The sequence below is a fragment of the Capra hircus genome, chromosome 2 (genome assembly GCF_001704415.2).
Source record: "Capra hircus breed San Clemente chromosome 2, ASM170441v1, whole genome shotgun sequence".
Taxonomy (NCBI): domain Eukaryota; kingdom Metazoa; phylum Chordata; class Mammalia; order Artiodactyla; family Bovidae; genus Capra; species Capra hircus.
The window spans coordinates 7,648,091-7,668,123 of NC_030809.1; the positions used below are offsets into that span (position 1 = coordinate 7,648,091).

The 20,033-nt window shown below is 40.8% G+C and overlaps 1 protein-coding gene across 5 annotated transcripts in view; it reads left to right on the forward strand.

Annotated features, from left to right (window-relative positions):
* Positions 5,511 to 20,033, forward strand: part of SRRM1 (serine and arginine repetitive matrix 1) — a 28,562-nt gene continuing 14,039 nt past the window's right edge. For 3 of the 5 annotated variants that reach the window (XM_018055934.1, XM_018055954.1, XM_018055942.1), the window contains exons 1-9: positions 5,511 to 5,614; positions 8,229 to 8,318; positions 8,626 to 8,748; positions 10,855 to 11,025; positions 11,978 to 12,093; positions 14,006 to 14,209; positions 14,685 to 14,873; positions 15,159 to 15,278; positions 17,336 to 17,610. In XM_018055934.1, the coding sequence (XP_017911423.1) occupies positions 5,594 to 5,614; positions 8,229 to 8,318; positions 8,626 to 8,748; positions 10,855 to 11,025; positions 11,978 to 12,093; positions 14,006 to 14,209; positions 14,685 to 14,873; positions 15,159 to 15,278; positions 17,336 to 17,610 (1,309 nt within the window). In that variant the 5' untranslated portion in view covers positions 5,511 to 5,593. Of the gene's footprint in view, positions 5,615 to 8,228; positions 8,319 to 8,625; positions 8,749 to 9,037; positions 9,168 to 10,854; positions 11,026 to 11,977; positions 12,094 to 14,005; positions 14,210 to 14,684; positions 14,874 to 15,158; positions 15,279 to 17,335; positions 17,611 to 20,033 lie in introns of all 5 variants that reach the window. The other 2 variants (XM_018055960.1, XM_013974264.2) reach the window with 2 other exon arrangements.

Here is a 20,033-nt window from a genome sequence, read left to right on the forward strand (position 1 = left end):
TCCTGAGAGGGTAGATCGCCATCTAGCGACTCTTGTTGATGGCGCCCCACTCCAGTACTCTTGCCTGGAGAATCCCATGGACGGAGGAGCCTGGTAGGCTGCATGCAGTCCATGGGGTCGCCAAGAGTCGGACAGGACTGAGTGACTTCACTTTCACTCTTCACTTTCATGCATTGGAGAAGGAAATGGCAACCCACTCCAGTGTTCTTGCCTGGAGAATCCCAGGGACAGGGGAGCCTGGTGGGCTGCAGTCCATGGGGTCGCTAAGAGTCGGACACAACTGAAACAACTTAGCAGCAGCAGCAGCAGGAAAGTGTGAGGTTCAGAAAATCCTAGGTTGCTACTTCTATGTTTCATAAATTCGACATTTATATATGCAAACACAACCACAAATCTTACAATTGGGATAGCTTGATTAATTAATGATACACTCAACTTTTATTTTCCTTTATTCCCGAGAGATTTATCACTCTCAAAACAAAACAGAAATTTACCAAATAAGCTATATAGACTAAAATGATCTCATAGCTGAATAGAAAGGCCTGATGGATAAAATCTGATACATTTTGTGCTGGAAAGTGTCTTTGAGCACAGCAGTGAATGTATTTTCAGTAGGAGTGATTCTAGAGGAGAGAGGCAATCGGCAACAAGTGAACAAGCAATCAACAAGCAATGAGAATAAGTGATAGAGGAAATGGAGCCTAGAGGATCAGCACCAAGGCTGGATGCCTATTAGCTTTTTGAAGTTCAGAATTTGAGGACTTAAAGACCAGGCATAGCCAAGAACCAATAATGGCTCCCTGGGGATTGTTTCTTGGTTTAAGGCCCATATTCAACTGCAGAGCATCAGAGTTTACAGGAGATGGTGTCTGTAAATACCTTCACTGCCAAGTGGAGAAGTATCTCCACTGCACCTCTAGGGTGGAGGCTTCTCAGTCTCAGCAAAGTTTCAATGTGGACTTTTTTTTATAGAATTAATGGTTACATTTCAAAGACCAGATTCACTCATTGGTAGAAATGCTTTCGGTGACTAAGCCTTAGACTCTCACTCATACATTCATTCAATAAGTATTTATTGATGTCCAAGAATGTGCTAGATACTGTTCCAGACACTAAGGCTTTAATGGTGAACAGGATGGACAAGATTTTTGCTCTCATAGAGCTTCCTTTTTTAAAAATAAAAAGGTGGGGGGCGGGGGAGGACAAAGACAGTAAGCATGTAAATAAAATAGATAATAAAGTCATGTACTATCAGTTCACTTCAGTTCAGTTGCTCAGTCGTGTCCAACTCTTTGCGACCCCATGAATCGCAGCACACCAGGCCTCCCTGTCCATCACCATCTCCCAGAGTTCACTCAGACTCACGTCCATCGAGTCCGTGATGCCATCCAGCCATCTCATCCTCTGTCGTCCCCTTCTCCTCCTGCCCCCAATCCCTCCCAGCATCAGAGTCTTCCAATGAGTCAACTCTTCGCATGAGGTGACCAAAGTGCTGGAGTTTCAGCTTTAGCATCATTCCTTCCAAAGAAATCCCAGGGTTGACCTCCTTCAGAATGGACTGGTTGGATCTCCTTGCAGTCCCAGGGACTCACAAGAGTCTTCTCCAACACCACAGTTCAAAAGCATCAATTCTTCAGCACTCAGCCTTCTTCACAGTCCAACTCTCACATCCATACATGACCACAGGAAAAACCATAGCCTTGACTAGACGGACCTTAGTCGGCAAAGTAACATCTCTGCTTTTGAATATACTATCTAGGTTGGTCATAACTTTTCTTCCAAGGAGTAACTTTTCTTCCAAGGAGTAGGTGTCTTTTAATTTCATGGCTGCAGTCACCATCTGCAGTGATTTTGGAGACCAAAAAAATAAAGTCTGACACTGTTTCCACTGTTTCCCCATCTATTTCCCATGAAGTGATGGGACCAGATGCCAAGAAAGCAGAAATAGATGTTTTTCTGGAACTCCCCTGCTTTTTCCATGATCCAGCGGATGTTAGCAATTTGATCTCTGGTTCCTCTGCCTTTTCTAAAACCAGCTTGAACATCAGGGAGTTCACGGTTCACGTATTGCTGAAGCCTGGCTTGGAGAATTTTGAGCATTACTTTACTAGCATGTGAGATGAGTGCAACTGTGCGGTAGTTTGAGCATTCTTTGGCATTGCCTTTCTTTGGGATTGGAATGAAAACTGACCTTTTCCAGACCTGTGGCCACTGCTGAGTTTTCCAAATTTGCTGGCATATTGAGTGCAGCACTTTCACAGCATCATCTTTCAGTATTTGAAACAGCTCAACTGGAATTCCATCACCTCCACTAGCTTTGTTAGTAGTGATGCTTTCTAAGGCCCACTTGACTTCACATTCCAAGATGTCTGGCTCTAGATTAGTGATCACATCATCATGATTATCTGGGTCGTGAAGATCTTTTTTGTACAGTTCTTCCGTGTATTCTTGCCACCTCTTCTTAGTATCTTCTGCTTCTGTTAGGTCCATACAATTTCTGTCCTTTATCGAGCCCATCTTTGCATGAAATGTTCCCTTTGTATCTCTAATTTTCTTGAAGAGATCTCTAGTCTTTCCCATTCTGTTGTTTTCCTCTATTTATTTGCATTGATTGCTGAAGAAGACTTTCTTATCTAAAGGAAAAATAAAGCAAGGTAGGATGGGAGTGGTGGTGGTGGTGAGGGTTCTGCTATTTTCCACAAGACTGGTCAGGAAAGGCATATCTGAGGAGGCGACACTTCAGTCACTTCTTAAGTCACTTTTGGCTTACCAACATACAGACCCCAAACTGACTTTTGAAACCTAACCTGTTCACAGTTAAGACTAGAGCCTGTAGCTCAGTGTGGTTGCAGTTTAGAAGTGAGAGATGGGGAAAGGGAGCTGATTAACCCGGGAGATGAGTCTGGAGAAGGGAGCAGTAAACAAACTGTAAAGGGCTTTGTGAGTCGCTGTAACTAGTTTGGACTTTATCTGGAGGATAGCCAAGAAACACTGATGAATTTTAAGCAAGGAAGCAAAAGAATCAAGATTATCATCTTAGAAATTCACTCTGTATATAAGATGGAGATATCAACCCTGAAGGCAGGGAAAATGGTCAATGGGTTAGTGCAATGAGCCAGACAATAACCCAAACTGCCTAAAGAGGCAATGGAGCTAGAAGGAAGTTGAGGTGAGAAGGCAAGTTTTGATGGTTGTAGAATGTGAAGAGAAGAATGATGACAGGGAGAAAGGTGTGTCATTCATTAATAAGAAAACAGAGGGTGAGACAAGTACAAGGAAGATGAATTCAGTTTGAGCTACCTACAGACATCAAGCAAATGTCAGCAGGAAGTTGAAAATACAGGTCTGGGGCAGACCTATATCCAAGATACGTAGGTTTGAGAGACAAAAAGGTAATCGAAACCAAGAGAGGACAGATAGGTCACCTTCTTTTTTTGAGAGAAAGAGTCAATAACAGAACCAGAAGGAAAACCAACTTGTACAAGATAGGCAGCAAAAGAACAAAAGCAGTTAAGGAAGGATAAAACAGAATGACTGATCGGAATCACAGAGAACAGTAAGACATGCATTGTGACTTCATAGGCCCATCTAGTTAACTGGCTTGTTCTGTGGAAACCAGCCACTTCCCCATCTTTGACCCTCTGACAAAGCTTTTGCTCCTTTAACAAAATCGAGCCTATGCTATTAACATGTGCCAGACACTGTTCTGTACCATCAGTGTACAAAAAAGACAGACACCTTGACTTTATGGAACTTACATTCTAGTGTGGGGAACAGACAAAATAAACACACTAAACATGGGTAAACAAATACTAGAAAGTGATATATGCTATAGGGAAAACAAAGTAAATTAGGAGGTATCGCGGATGCATAGGGAGTATGTGACTAATTTCCAATGGGGCAGTCATGATAGCCTCATTGAGAAGGTAATTCTTGAGTGAAAATCTTGACATTTGCAAGTAAGGTATCTGGGGGAAAGAACATTCTAGGCAGAAGTTAAAACCAGTGCAAAAACGTTGAGGCAGAAGCTAGCTTAAGAAGTTCAAGCATTGAGCTATGTTAGGGTACTAGAAGATGAGATCAAAGAAACAAGGGGATGTCAGGTGGAAATACAAGGGGCTATTAGTTTTTGAGCTTAGGACACACTTCTACGTTTTTTTTTTAAAGGGTCCACTCTGACTACTATATTCAGAACAGATGCTGAGTGACAAGGGTAGAAGCAGGAAGGCCAGTTAGACCAGGGCAGAAGTTCAGGCCGAGGATGATGGAGTTTTGAACTAGGATGATAGCAGAGCGAGTTTCTTGATGGTTTGGAAGTGGAATATAGGAAGAGGAGTCAAGAACAACACCGGTGTTTATCTCTTATTAAACAAAACTGTCATCAACCAAGGCAGGGACGACTTCGGGAGGAGAGGGTCGGTTTTTGGCGGAGTGGAGGGTGTTCGAGAGAGAGGGAGAGGAACTAGCAGCTCAGTTTCGGGTCAGGTTAAGTAGGCGATGTCTTCCCAGTGGAAACGTCCAGGAGGACGTTGCCAACACACTTTTGAAGTTCGGGAGTGAAATCTGAGGTGGAAATCTACGAAGCTGCTGGGAGGGAGCTGGTGTTTAAAGCCGTGAGAGTGAATGTAGTCTGCAGATGAGTGCTGTGAACATAAAGCAGCAAAGGGAGGTAAGAGTGTGTGTTGGAGGAGTGACAAAAGGTGGTCAGAGAAGGGTCAGATGCTTATCAGAGAAAAAGAGTAAGTGTAGCAGAAGACATCGATGCTGGAGTCCTCACAGTCGGAGCAGATGGCTGGAGAGGCAGAGCTGGGCCAGCGAGGTCGACGCCCTGGCCTCGTCAGGCCCCCAGGGCCACAGCTTTCCTCAGAGCATTCCTCAGCTTCCTGCCCGTAAGCGTGGGGACCGGGCAGCCGAAATCGAAACTCATCTAAAGGACAGTTCCCGCTTCTCCCTAAAGCTAAGGAGTTGTACGGAAACGGGAGCAAGCAGAGGGAGTGGGGCTAGAATGCAAACTTCACTCGTACTACGTAGCTCGGTTACTTCAGGGCCGAAGTCAGTAACTGGCAAGCTCGTAAAACCAACACAATCACAACTTTCATAACGACAGGGGAGGCCGTAGGCTTTTCCTCTGCGCAACGGCGGCCTCACTAGCGTCACTCTGAGGTAACAGTCTTTTTCTTGAAACGCTCCATGGAACCCCCAAAGCAGGAGGCCCCCGACTACGGGTAGAAGGATGGGTCAATTCATCTCGGCGAACGGGGCTACTCAAGCACCACAAAAGGATTCGCAGGGCAGGGCGAGCCAGTGACTCTCGCACGCTCCCATTGGCTGAGATCGCGAGGCTCTCCTCACCGGCCGGCCAATGGGGAGGTCCAGAGCCTGGTAGCAAGTCCCCCCGCCTTACAAAACGCGCGTGCGCAAGTGTGACGGGCGCTCATCATACTGAGCAGGCGCAGCTTCGTGTTGGCTGGAGGGGCGGGTGGAGCGCCGCGCGCTGCGTCCCGGCGCTCGGCTTTCCCTGCCGGTCCCGCCCTCCGTCGCGGCGGCGCGGTGCACCTTGGGATAGGGAGCGATCTCCGAGCGAGGCAGCAAGATGGACGCGGGATTCTTCCGCGTAAGTAGGAACGCGGGGACCTGGGGTGAGGTGGGGGGGTTATCTGCAAAGCCCGGCAGGACGCCTAAGCTCAGGACGGGGTAGCCGGCGAACAGAGACTTCGAAGATCCTGAGGATCCTCGGTGGCAACGGACGTTCCCCCCTGCCCTGCGGCGGGGACCGGTGCGCCCCTGCGCAGTCTCCTCCTCCGGAATCGTCCCCCCTACGCGGCGGCGACGACGGTCGCCGGAAAATGGCGGCGGGAATGGCAGGGAGCGATACCTCGCCTCCCGGCCTGCCTGACGGGGCCTGCAGACCGAGCCTCGCGTCCCGCCGGGCCCTGGGGCCTAGTGGGCCCGCGAGGAGGAAGTCCTTGGGGGGAGGCCGGAGGGAAACCCTGAGGTGACTGGCTGCAGAAGGGGCTTGGGGAGGACGGGTTTGGGGGTACCGCCTCGGGAGAGCGTGGACCGGAAGCGACGTTGAGCAGCTTTTCTTGAGAAAGCGGGCGCCGACCCCCCTCCCCGCCCCCAACCCGGGTCTAAGCCTTCGGGAAGGCTCCGGGTCAGAGTTCGCGGGAGCTCCCGCCCAATTTGATATCTCTTTCAGGGAGGGGAACGCGGATAATTTGTGTTTAAAACGTTTGAATTCGAGACTCTGCGGGGAGAGAGCGCAACAAAAAGTGCGCGTATATGAAGGCGGGATTATGGAACGGATCTGCTCCTCTCCTTCCCGCTCACCGTCCCCCCACCTCTCCAGTTTTTTTTACTCTTTTGAAAGTCTGCTGTAGGAAAGATGCCTCTAGATTCTCAAGGGTCTGCGGGCCCATCACTTGCAAGCAGGGACGTTACCGCCTCGAAATTAGCCCTCAGGGCCCATAATTTATCGAGCGCGTGTTGGAGCCTGTTCATCCCCTTTTTCACTTTTGTAGGAAATGAGCACCCAGTCGAGATCTAGATCCTGGTTTGGCAAGTGACACTAAGAGATCTAGCGTTTGCAGGTTCTTTTTAATGCTGAACGGACCGTGTAGAGACCAGTTGATCTAAGTCAGAATATAGGTTGGCTCTTCCACTCCCTGGAGTATGAAATATGCAGCGTGTGTGTGTGTGTGTGTAATGGAAAAGTTAAAAGAGGGGAAGACCGGGACTTCAGTAAAGAAAGCTTTTGACACTCCAGAACCAGCGTTGAAATTTCTTTTCAATTGACTTTAAATGTGTTACTTTTTCATTAAATGTTGAAGTGTTATTCCAGGCGTTTGACTCCACACAGCCAGTGTTGACTGTATATGACTGTTTTTAGGTTATGCAAACAGTACTATAGTTATTTATGTAATGATAGTTTCAGTTGAGTTTATCAAAGTTTCACACTGCAAATTCTATCAAAGTATTTTGTAGTAAATCCTGAGTATTTCTTGTAGTGTTAATGTAATATTTTTAAACATAAGCCTGTTCTTTTGATATTTTCATTATTTCCCATGGAAAAGAATTCCTAAAGGAAAAGAGCAAGATGGTTGATAAATTTAAAAACGAGGTTTGCTTTTAGTGTTGGTAAAAATTTGGAAGGGTACAATATATACTGCCCACAGTTCCTTAGAGGGATTGATTGGATTTAAGCTGAGTTAAGATTTTAGGGTGGTTATTCTTTAGTACACGGCCATTCAGGTAGTAAGATAGAAATAGTAGCTTTCATTTGCTGGACTAGTGCCATCTGCCAGTTACTTTAAGTATATAATTTCTGATATACACAGCCCTGTGAGATATTGAATAGATTTTAGCAAGTAAGGAAACATTCTCAGAGAGGTTTAGTAAGTTTGAGGACATATGACTTTCGTAGTGGCAGAGTTGGGGTTCTGATCCACGTTCTTTACCTTCCTGAAAGAATTTTCTTGATCACTTTCCAAGGGACAGTGGCCAACTCTGTGAACCATTCGGTAGTTTTCATAGCACAGCCAGCTATTTCCGTATTTAATTGGGCCATTAGGAATGACAAAACTCATAGTGATTACTTGATGGTCCAAGTAGTGTTTGAAAGCTCTCATTTTTCCAGTTTCTTTGCAGAAATTGAGTTTATTAAAGTAAACCTACTGTGTTTTTCATGCATCTCAAGTTCTAAAAGTTGTGAAACCTAAACATAGTCTCAGGGTGTTCTTTTTCCTTTCCCCCCTGTTGATATGCATTGTCACAATAATTTTGCAAGCATGCTACTGGGTTTCAGAAGAGGATGAAGCGTAATGGTTTTGTTTAAAAAGGATGTTAATATTTACTATATTTCAGTCTGTTCTCATTTAGAAAAACAAACCAAGAAGAACCTTAAATGTCTTAGCATAGAAAGAGGTGAAAAAGATATACATCAAATGTAACTTGGTTATGGGGGAGATGTTAGGTTTATGCTATATTCTGCATTTTGTTTGACTTGTTATAGTGAGCATATATTTTGTAATTTTTAAATACAGTCATTTTCGAAATGTTAGCTATGTTGGGGAAAGAGTGTACATTTTGTACCTGTGAATATTAGCTGTGATGTTTCTGTTTACTTGATTACCCTATTTCAAAACTAAAGGTCATAGCCATCATTAGCAGATAAAAAAATAGGATTTTAACTTTGAGCTCTTGATTGAAATGTGCTTCTCTTCCTACAGGGAACAAGTGCAGAACAGGATAATCGGTTCAGCAACAAACAGAAGAAGCTACTGAAGCAGCTGAAATTTGCAGAATGCCTAGAAAAAAAGGTATTCTTTTGGTTAAACTGTTCTGCACTTTTATAGCACAGTTGATTCAGACATTTTGGTTGTTTTGGAGCTGGACTGTAACATGACTACTTAGGAAAACATTTATAATTAAACATTTTCCATCTTTTAGCAACAATAGCAAACACTTGGAGACTGGCACAAGCAAATAAGAACGAGCTGTTAATAAAATTGTATCATGCCAAACCAAAGAATCATAAGCAAGGGAACTTTGTTAAATAAAATTCTTATGTGAGCTTTCAGGATTGTGAAGTTGTACTCAGTAATAATTGCTTGCATCTTTTATCAGGTGGACATGAGCAAAGTAAATTTGGAGGTTATAAAGCCTTGGATAACAAAACGAGTAACGGAAATCCTTGGGTTTGAAGATGATGTTGTGATTGAGTTTATATTCAACCAGCTGGAAGTGAAGGTAATAATATACAGATGGCTCTTATTTCTGAATATGTGACATAATTTTGTGAATCTATGGAAACTGAATTTTTCTATGGAGTACAAATATAGGAGGGTTATTTTACAATGTTTGTTGTGAAAAGAATTCACTTTGTAAACAACTATTAAGGCTGGAAGTTTAGTGAAGGTACATAGTTTTGAAAGATACACAGGTGAAAAATCAAACTTATTGTTTGTAATTTTGCTGTTACATGTTAAGTTACTTTGACAGCAATTTTCTAATGATAATGTGATTTATGATTTAAAAGGCCTGAACCAAAATGGAAGTTATTCCTTGCGTCTGAAGTATAGCACCATCACCTTATTAGGTCACAGCAGAGTGAGTGTCCCAATGTCGCTCTGACCCAACTCCCTTGATGATGCAGTGTGTGTTTGGAGGTGAGTTGTGTAAAGTGGCCGAACATCAACAACAACAACAACAAAAAATACAAACAGGAAAGAGCAATGGGTAAATCTATACACTGCTCTTTAGAAATACTATTATGAGATGGACTTTTATGTGAAGCATGAGGGGCAATTCTGATTTGATTGGATATTGTTTTTAAAATGATAAGAAACTAAAGTTTTTAGTTGTAGCTGCATGTCAGCTAGTCAGCGATTACATTTTAGGCACAGAATATTTTGTTTGCATTATAGTTAAACTTCAGACTAAAATAAATTAACAGTATTGTTAGACCCAATTGATGTGATTGTTCCTTTCTTCATACATGAGATATGAGATGACAATAGAATTGATGTTTAAAAACAAGTTTATTATAAGATAGTTTGCTGTTATGCCACGACAACCCAAAGGAGAGTAAGATGCACCATATAACCTTTTGGCAAATATACCAATGTGAATTTACTTTTACATTAATCCTTTTCCCAAAGAGTTCGCCCTTGTGTTTTGACAGAACAGTTGGCATTTCAACTGATAAGGTATTTCTATTTTTAAGACATAATTTGGTAATTACATTTTGTTTTGAATATTTGCAAATAGTATTTAATTTTAAGAACATATTTCTCTTAAAATGTATGCATTTTACTTAGAAAACCAGGAACATGGGAAAACGTTTTTTAAATGATGATTAAAGATAGATTTTATTGGAGAAATGCTTTACTGATTTGTATTTTAGTGCATTTAAAAACCTTAAGTATCTGGTAGTATTCCCCTTATAGTGAGCATGAGATTAAAGTTTAGAACTTTTTTAAACAATCTTTTCTTTTTTTGTGGTTGTGTACTCATTATTGCTTGTTCGTCTTTTGCAATTTAGATAAATGATATAACATTAAACTCAAGGTGGTTGAGTTGCAGTAGGGAGTCGGAAGCAAGCCAAGGGAACATCTTTCTCTACAGGGGACTTGGCGATTCCAAACCCCCAAGGTTCCAAGAAGAAACTGAAGACACCTGGAATCTGTACTTGCTTTGTGCTATTGAGCTGTGCTTGTTATATGGACCTTGTTGCTTGACCAACAGATTTAGCATTTAAAAACCCAGTTATTTCTGAGAAATAATGACCTCTTGAGCCCTTTGTGGACAGTTGAGAATTTGAGGTGTTGTTATAATAGATTTTCCTTATATAGAAGTGAAACATTCAGCTTAGTCTTCAAAAGGTACAGAGTGCATGCATAACTGGACAATAGATATTTTATAGAGAGCTATTCACAGTGTTAGAAGTGAACAGTTTGTATACTTTCTGTTTCTCAATGAGGGAGAATTTCCAGACAAGCAGATACTTTCCTTGTTAGTAAATGCAAGAATTTGTGGATGTTCCATGTTGGTTTTTAAAGTTGATAAATGTAAGGCCCACTAACAGCCATAGTCTAAAAATACTTATGAAATCCACAAAGGATTAACAGGCTGCTCTGATGGCTTTTGGTAGAGTGAGAGAGAGAATTTGGTAATCTGTCCTAGAGATTACATTGCTGAGAAACTACTAGGGAAAGCTATTTTTAAAATAGTAAAGAATATATGTATCTAAGCCCCTATGATAGACTTAAAAATACTAATTTAAATGAGTTTTAGATTGGTTGATTGGTTTGTTTTGAAGTAACCTGTCTTTCTTCCTGTCATGTCTTTTTGCAGAATCCAGATTCGAAAATGATGCAAATCAACCTGACCGGGTTTTTGAATGGGAAAAATGCTAGAGAATTTATGGGAGAACTGTGGCCCCTACTCTTAAGTGCACAAGAAAACATCGCTGGAATCCCTTCTGCTTTCCTAGAACTGAAGAAGGAAGAAATAAAACAGAGACAGGTAAATCACCTTTACTTTTTTGTAATGTTTGACTTGAGAGAGTAGTATCCAGACTGCTGAGACACTTTAAATTTTACATGTCCTGGCTAGGGTCAGTATGTTTTTCTTTACTGTAATATGTTTGAATGTCCGACTTCAGTTCTCTACTTCTCTCACTTTCATATTCCTCCCCCACGCCCTAACAGTGAGTTTAAAATGTCATTGTCCCAGAGTCCAATAATTTGGTAGATTATATATATAAACATTAAAAATATATGTTTTGTGTGTGTGTGTATATATATTATAAAACATACCACAAACATATATATATACATTGAAAATATGTGTGTGTGTATGTATATATATATAGTACATCTAGCTACATTTAGCTTAAGAGAAAATTGAACTTTAGTAACAGTGTAAAAGGTAAGCACAGCTCTTCATATGGGCAGTACATTTTAAATCACGAGTGGATAATACAAATGTGAAAATGAGTTCTTTTTTCTTAGTAAGCTTGGAACAGCTAACAGCCATTCTCTTTAGTTCAGCAAGTATTCAGTATCAATCAGAAAGTTTGCCTGTAGTGCCATGTGCTCAGTCGTGTCCAGCTCTTTGTGACCCCATGGACTGTAACTCTCTGGGTCCCTCTTGTCCATGAATCTTGCAGACAAGAATACTGGAGTGGGTTGCCACTTCCTCCTCCAGGGGATCTTCTTGACCCAGAGATCAAACCTACATCTCCTGCATTACAGGCGGATTCGTTACCCACTGAGCCATCAGTTATTCAGTCTAGTATGGATGAAAAAAGACCAGTCTTACTGAAAAGCAGAGACTGATGAAATGACAGTTACCTAAAATTGGGGTGGTGAAAGACAGTTATATATAACATTGGTTTTTATCAGATGTACAGTCTTCAGTTTGCTCGTTAATCTCAAATGGTCAACTGTTTACGTTGAAAACCTTATCTTTACAGATTGAACAAGAAAAGTTGGCATCTATGAAAAAGCAAGATGAAGACAAGGATAAGAGGGATAAAGAAGAAAAAGAAAGCAGCAGAGAAAAAAGGGAGCGTTCTCGAAGCCCAAGAAGGTACGGCACAATCTGCATACTTGGTGTTTTGGGTTTTTTATGTTTATTTTTAATTGAAGGATAATTGCTTTACAATATTGTGTTGGTTTCTGCCATACATCAACATGAATAAGCCATAGGTACACATATGTCCTCCCCACCTTGAACCTCTTTCCCACACCTCTAGATTGTTACAGAACCCTGGTTTGAGTTCCCTGAATCATACAGCAAATTCCCATTGTCTATCTATTTTACATATGGTGCATACCTAATGTTTTATGAATACCTTAGGTATTAAAATATTGTGTCCAGAAAGTTACATAGTTTGAAAAGGAAGCTAACGTACAATTCAGGAAATTTTTCCATCATACAGTTTTCATAGTGTGCTATGGCTTGCCTCCGGACTAAGATACTTCTTTTTTTAAGACAGATCATCGTTTGACTATAATAATTATCTCTAAAATCTAGGTAAATTAGTCAGTCCCTTAAGTCCTAAATCAACATCTCGACTTGTCTTTCATATTGCTTTAAATTATTTGGAGTTACTTTAATGTACTCCAATTCTTTTTTCTTTGTTTTTTTTTTCAATTAGAACTCTATACCTACTAGCCTTTCATATTGTACTTTTCTTAGATGGTTGTACTGAATGCAAAACAGATATTTGCTTTGTTTTTCCTTCCATTGAGACTATGGTTAGGTTCCCATTTTTTAATCCATGATTCAACTTGTGTATTTGTGCTGGTGAGAATTCCATTAGGCTTTCCGTTTTTAGGATTCTAATATTTTCATAAATTAGCTGGCTGGAATTAGTAAAGAGAGCAAGTAATTTCTTTGTCCCTTTTATTGATATACTTGATATGAAAAGCTGTTAGCAGGGAAGCAGTATTTCTAGAGTTAGGCACAAATCATAGTGGTAACTATTTGAAGTGAACCAGATTTACTCTTTTATTTCAGGTTAGGGAAACAATTGTTGAAATGGAAAAGGGGCTTCTCTTCCCAAAAAGCTCTCTTAGGCAAGTTTGATATATTCATCCTTTTCTGAAGAGCATATTGCTTTAATTGCCCTAGTCATTTTTTGTGCAATACCAAGAGTACCTGATGAATTTCGATGGGATCTCTCTGGATGTAAACTGCTTTTTAAAATCTGATTTATATACAGGGCGTCCCTGATAGCTCAGTTGGTAAAGAATCCACCTGCAGTGCAGGAGACCCTGGTTCGATTCCTGGGTCAGGAAGATCCCCTGGAGAAGGGATAGCCTACCGACTCCAGCATTCCGGCCTAGAGAATTCGATGAACTGTGTAGTCCATGGGGTCACAAAGAGTCGGACACGACTGAGTGATTTTCACTTTCAACAGACAGCTTTCTTATTATTAGCTGTTTCATTCCTTTTACACATCCTCTTCCTGTAAAAAGTCCTTTGGTCTTCTCAACTCTCGGAATGATTTAAGAACCTAAATCTAGAGCCTGAGTCAGTATGTTCCTCTCTTATAACTGTTATGGGACTGCCCTGGTGGCTCAGACAGTAAATAATCCACCTGCAGTGCAGGAGACCCAGGTTCAGTCCCTGGGTCAAGAAGATCCCCTGGAGAAGGAAATGGCAGCCCACTCCAGTATTCTTGCCTGGAGGACTCCATGGGCAGAGGGACCTGGTGGGCTACAGTTCATGGGGTCACAGAGAGTCAGACGTGACTGAGTGATTAACACTTAAAACTGTTACACGAGAGAATGTTCTCCTTCATTGGCTTGTTTTTCTGGTGTTTTCTCTGCCCTTTTCCTATTAAATAAACGTGAGAGGATATCTTGTATCTATAGGGAGTTGCACAGGTGTAGACAATAACGGTGAACGTAAAAGGTTAACCTCACTTCTTTTGACCCTTTTCCCTGGTCCACTTTATTTAAAAAACCTGAAAAAAAAATTGCTTTCATCCTAGACGCAAGTCCAGATCTCCTTCCCCCAGAAGACGATCTTCCCCTGTCAGGAGAGAGAGAAAGCGCAGTCACTCTCGGTCTCCCCGTCACAGAACCAAAAGCCGGAGCCCTTCCCCTGCTCCAGAGAAGAAGGAAAAAACTCCAGAGCTCCCAGAGCCATCAGTGAAAGTAAAAGAAGCTTCAGTACAAGAGGCCACTTCTACTAGGCAAGTACATAAAAATTCATTTTTAAATATCACAGTTTTAGGCTATTATTAAGTGACAATAAATATGCTTGTGAGTTAGAAACGTAAACTTGTTTTCCTTACAGGTTTTTAAAATTATAAAGTTAGATTGTTGAAAAGAAATTCAAATTTTGTAATAGAGTATAAGTAAGATGACCCAAAGGTGGCCACTGCTATCTGCCGGTTGTGTTGTTTCAGAGATTTTATATGCTGTAACTTGCTCCCCCATCCCCCATATCACGGACACCTTTGCACTCTTAAAAAATACATGTGATTAAAATTGTTGGTTGTTCACTGGATTTCAGTGATGTATATACATCTTTCTCGATGTCTTCATAGATTTTGAAAACTTTTTAGAGAGAGATAACTTTTTCATATCATTGTATTAAGACTTAGGAGTCTAAGTAGAAAAGGCACAAAATAAGCTTTTTTTCAACCCCCTCCCCCCACCCCACAGTGACATCCTGAAAGTTCCCAAGACTGAACCAGTACTAGAGCCTAAAGAACCTTCTCCAGAGAAAAACTCCAAAAAGGAAAAGGAGAAGACCCGACCAAGATCTCGGTCACGTTCCAAGTCAAGATCCCGGACACGTTCTCGCTCTCCTTCTCATACTAGACCAAGAAGGCGCCATAGATCTCGATCAAGGTGAGTAGTGGCTTTAAGATCTGAATAGATCTTGAATTTTTATGTGTTGTTCTCTTAGGTAGAATTAGGTAAATTATTTCAAAGCAGTAGAAAATAATTTAGCACAGTTTATGTTTTGGATTTTCAGAGATAATTTGAGAACACGGTCTACATTCTATTAAAAGTCTCCACACAAAAAATGGTGTCCCTTGAAATCCATTTTTTAAATGTAGCTGTTGAGAAAACTATGCTAAGGAATTCATTCCTTGCGTATGGTTTATTCAGATTCTAATTCTGTTGTGGCAGATCTTACTCACCTAGAAGGCGGCCAAGCCCAAGAAGACGGCCATCTCCTCGAAGAAGGACCCCACCGAGACGAATGCCTCCTCCACCAAGGCATAGAAGGAGTAGATCTCCAGTGAGACGGTGAGCATTTGGGGGTTCGGGGGGGTGGTTTTTCTAAATTTGGAGCTGTCAGGTGTACAAAAGTGCATTGTGTTTGTTTCAGGCTAATTTTTGAGTTAGTGTTTCTTCAGGAAAGAAAAAAAAAAAGAACTCATGAGCAATAATAGGTAATGTCTCATGAAGGGATACCTCATTTGAGGTGTAATGCTGTTATTTTTGACTGATAACACTTATCCAGTGCTAGAAGATTAAAAAAAAACAAGACGTTCACCATCTTGTTGGGTATTTGTGTTAATCTTTACCCTTTTGGACCCTACCAGGAAATCTTAACCAAGTAAGGGAATTGTCCACCTGCTCCCTTTGGCTTTTAATTACCACTAGCTTCTGAATATAGATGACTATAGAGTCAGTAAACTGCTTCTGTTACTGTTCAGTCACTAAGTCGTGTCCAGCTCTGGCAACCCAGTGGACAGTAGCCCACCATGGGATTTCCTAGGCAAAAATGCTGGAGTGTTAAAATAATCCATTATACCTTAATGTTTCTTCCATATTAAAGAAATAATGAGTACTTAACAATAAACAGTTCAAGTAGAAATGAAATGATTTGAAAGTTAGTCTCATTCTGTAGATAATAACCATTAATGGCTGTTTGGTCCAATTTTTGAAGAGACTTGGCATAAAAGTCACTTTGTCAATACTGGTGTTCTTTTTTAAAAATAATTTTTAAATTAGCATAAGGTAAAATGTTAGGATCAAACACTTTGAACAAAAAGATTATTGCCACACCTGCTTCGAGTAGAGGTGTAGTGTACTGGTAGCAGAGTTTTGTGCCTTCTTGACTATGCATTTCACCTGTTTTTAGAAGGAACTGGTTATTGTGCTTCAGATTATATTTAGGACAGAATTTTTTGTGTTTTGAGTCTATTCAGGTTTTTCAAGGAACCAAATCAACTTGGAGATAATAAGCTCTGTAATTTTGTTTTGTTTCTGCAGTCTGAAGTTTTCCAGAATCCCATATTTTTAAAGAAGATATTTTGGAGGAATTTTCTGGTGGTCTAGTGGTTAGGATTAGGCACTTTAGCTAATGTGGCCCGGGTTCAGTCTCTGATTGAGGAACTGAGATTCCACAACCCTTCCAGTGCGGCCAAAATAAGACAGAAACAGACCAAAAAAAGACAATATTTTTTTCCAGGGAGGAGTTGTCAAGATATGTTGGACCATTTTTTATAAGTACTACTAGAAATTATGGAATTGATGTTACAGTGAAGAGACTAAAGATGTAAATGGTCGGTCAATTTTAGGCATCCCACTTTTGTAAAATTTATTGTTCCTCCTTAGGAGAAAAGTAATGCTGGTGCTTTGTAGTATAAGGTTAGTGGAAACAGCTACTTCTCATACTGGAGTTTTGCAAACAGTGTGTTTGAATTGCTTACTAAGCCATTTAGCAGTCAAGATAATTTGCAGATTGTGTAAGATTCCCTTTCAGCCAGTTTTTGTCTCACACTTAAGGTAGGGTTTCTTTTTTTCAGGTTCTCAGGAATTCTTCCGCCAAAGGTGAATTCTGCAGGTACACATAATTGCAACAGAACTTACCACAGATTTTGCCGCAGAATTCGAGAGTCCCCTGCTTCTAAGTTTATGTAGCTAAATGAATTCCTAATATTGTGCTTTTTTTTAATGCAACATAAAAGGTTGCTTGACATTGTGTTATTGAATGAAAAAATACTTTGCCACCCCAATTTTGTATGCAGACTCCAAAACACTCATTCTTCCTAAGGCAAGAAGAGACCGGTTAGTTGTATAGCACTTGACATTTTACAACTATGGGAGAGACAACTCAAACAGAAGCATTTATCAGAATAAGTTATTTAGTTAGTCTCAGAACTAGCTGTTTCCTACCCTGGGTTATGGTTTTGTTTCATACTCTTTTAAAAAAGCAAACTCATTTATGTGCTTAGCTACATAAACTCAAAAGTTGGATAAAAATAGCTGTATTTTTGTGTAAACTGTGCATACATACCTGTAAGGTCACTCTCTCTGAGCATGCAGTTAATGAACATGAGGACTTTGTTCCACAGAAGAAGGCGTTCGTCGGCATCCTTGTCTGGGAGTAGTTCATCATCTTCTTCGTCTCGTTCCCGGTCACCGCCAAAGAAGCCTCCGAAGAGGACATCCAGCCCTCCTCGAAAAACTCGTAGGTTATCTCCTTCAGCAAGTCCTCCGAGGCGAAGGCATAGGCCATCACCTCCAGCTACTCCGCCGCCAAAAACTCGTCATTCCCCAACACCCCAGCAGTCAAACCGTACAAGGAAAAGTCGTGTTTCTGTCTCTCCAGGGAGAACTTCAGGTAAAGGTAAAAATCACATAAAAACAGTATGTTCTTCTTCATGCTGTCCCTACTGCCTTCAAAGGATGAATTAGCTGGGTGATATTTGTGTCATGTTTTTCGTAAATTTGCTTAGGCTCTCACCTTTTTTTTCCTGCTCTAAGCTCTTGGGAGTTTGCTGAAATGGAGTTTACCTGTAAAATGGTTCTGTTTTTTAGCATTGCCCTCTGGCGTTGAGTAGGTGGAAAAATGTGCTGTTACCAGCCGTGGGCTGGTAGAGTTGGGGTAACTTACCAGAAGTTTGTGTTGTCATGGTAAAGGGATCATTTTATTACTATGAGACCAGTTAACTTTTTTTATACCCTACAGATATTTTGTTTGATATCTTACTGGAGGACTTAATATTCTGTTTTAATTCCTTTCTGTGGCGTATTGTACTCTCTAGGGAGGGACATGGTGTCCTCCTAAAAGCTGGTTTGTTTTTTTTAATTTAGGCTCTAGGCAAGGTTCTTCTGAGTGTTGTCCTTGCTTTATTCTGCAGATTGATTTCTGAGGAATTTATGATCTGTGATCCTGCCAGGCAAGTAGAATGCTATGTTAGTTTTGAGTGAAGGTTGTGGTCTGCTGGTGTTTGTTTCCTAAGTGTTAAATACACAATGGAGAAAAGCTATGGTATCCATTTGAGTTGAGCCTCTGGTACTTAGGGCTGGAATGATAAGCAACCTGATAGGTGAGTAGAGGGGGAAGGGTGAGATCATAAAAGAAATGTTAGAGTATCTGGGTTTTAAGGAGCAATCTGTAGATTAGTATATACTGGGATTGCTCTGATCTCATTTAAGTTTTCAGGTTATAAATGAAAAAACATGGGGATATCCCAGGCAGAATCTTGACTGCTGTGTTTTTCTGAGGTTGGCGAGAGCAGCATTTCTGATCAGTACCCTGCTGCTTTCTTTGTGTCCACCCCTCCACCAGCCCCTGTCCCCACAACTGCAATATGGTGATATCTAGAAAGACAGATTTGGCTGTTTTGCAGTCTGTTACTGTGAAGTGTAGACATGCTGTCAGAGTGAGGGGTGAGGATACTGTCAGATGGTAATATGTAAAGATGTATAGGTTATTTCTGAACTTCAGCAGGTTAATTTGCTGATAACATGAATATTATGCAGTCAGTTTTGTTGCTTTGACTCATCAGACTGACAGCTGGATAAAAACAGAGACACATTTAGGTCTTCCAGATTCAGACTTAAGTATGGGTATCTTAGGATGACTTACTTTCATAATAATCACATCCCATATTACTTTCTGTTGAGGAGTTTCCAGTCACTGATGCCTGTTGTCCTGACCTATTTTTCTTTTCTGGTGAAGTTTTTGCACTTCTGAATACTTTCCTTTCTCTAGAGCTAGAAAGTTGTGTAGTAAAAAAAAAAAATGTTATGAATGTTACCTTGCAGACATATATCAGATTATGATTTTCCTATGTACATCATATCACCAAAGAATAAAAAAGTACCTGAGCGGAAGGACTGAATCCTTATTAAATAGGTTGATTAAGCATTATTTATTACCTTTGTTAGGGTCTGCACAGGTACCACCTCTTGTTTTGATATGTGGTCAGAAAGAGTGGACTGCTGCTTTTTGAAAACAAGTCACAGTGAAGGGAAGGGAAGGTGGAAGGCAGGGGACCAGTTATATTCCTGGAGCTGATGGGGCAGGTCTTCCATGTCCAAGCAAAACCCAACCAAAGAAACAGACTGTGGGCAGTGTAGTGAGAGCTGCCTTTTGTCCACTGAAGCTGAACATTGGTTCTAACTACTTGGAGATAAATGGCTTTTTATAGTAAAGCGATCCCAACCCTTTGTGATGAAATTTCAGAGCTAGGAAAGACTTGAGAGATTGTCATCAAGAAACAGGTTCTCAGGTTAAGTGATTATGGTCAAGGTCAACCAGCCAGGACTAGAATTTGGGTTCCCAGTTGAAAAATGTCTCCCAGCTTTCCTAACCCCAAATGCCTGTTTTGATTGCTAGGGGAGAGAGATGGAGGCAGGATCAAGTTTTTCAGCTTCTGTACCTGGTAGTATGATTTTAGAAATTCCTTTCGTGTCTCCACTGCTAATAAGAGTAGTGATACCATTGAAAAGTGATATATTTTACTTTCGTATTTCCTGTGGTAGTTATCAATCAGGGCCTTAAGGTTCTACTGTTAATAGTGGGTGGATGGAGTGGAAGGAAAGAAGGAAAACTTTTGGAGAATTAAAGGTAAACTATTTGGAATGTAATACACATTCTTACCTGAAAGGAAGCATTTTGTAATCAATGGCATGTCATAGTTAAATTGGCATTATCTTAGTACATAAAACAGTGCTTTGAAATCAGTGAAATATTTAATGAAATATGTTTCCAGAGGATCTATACCTATAGTGGTGATGATAATTTTAAGTTGAGATCAGTGC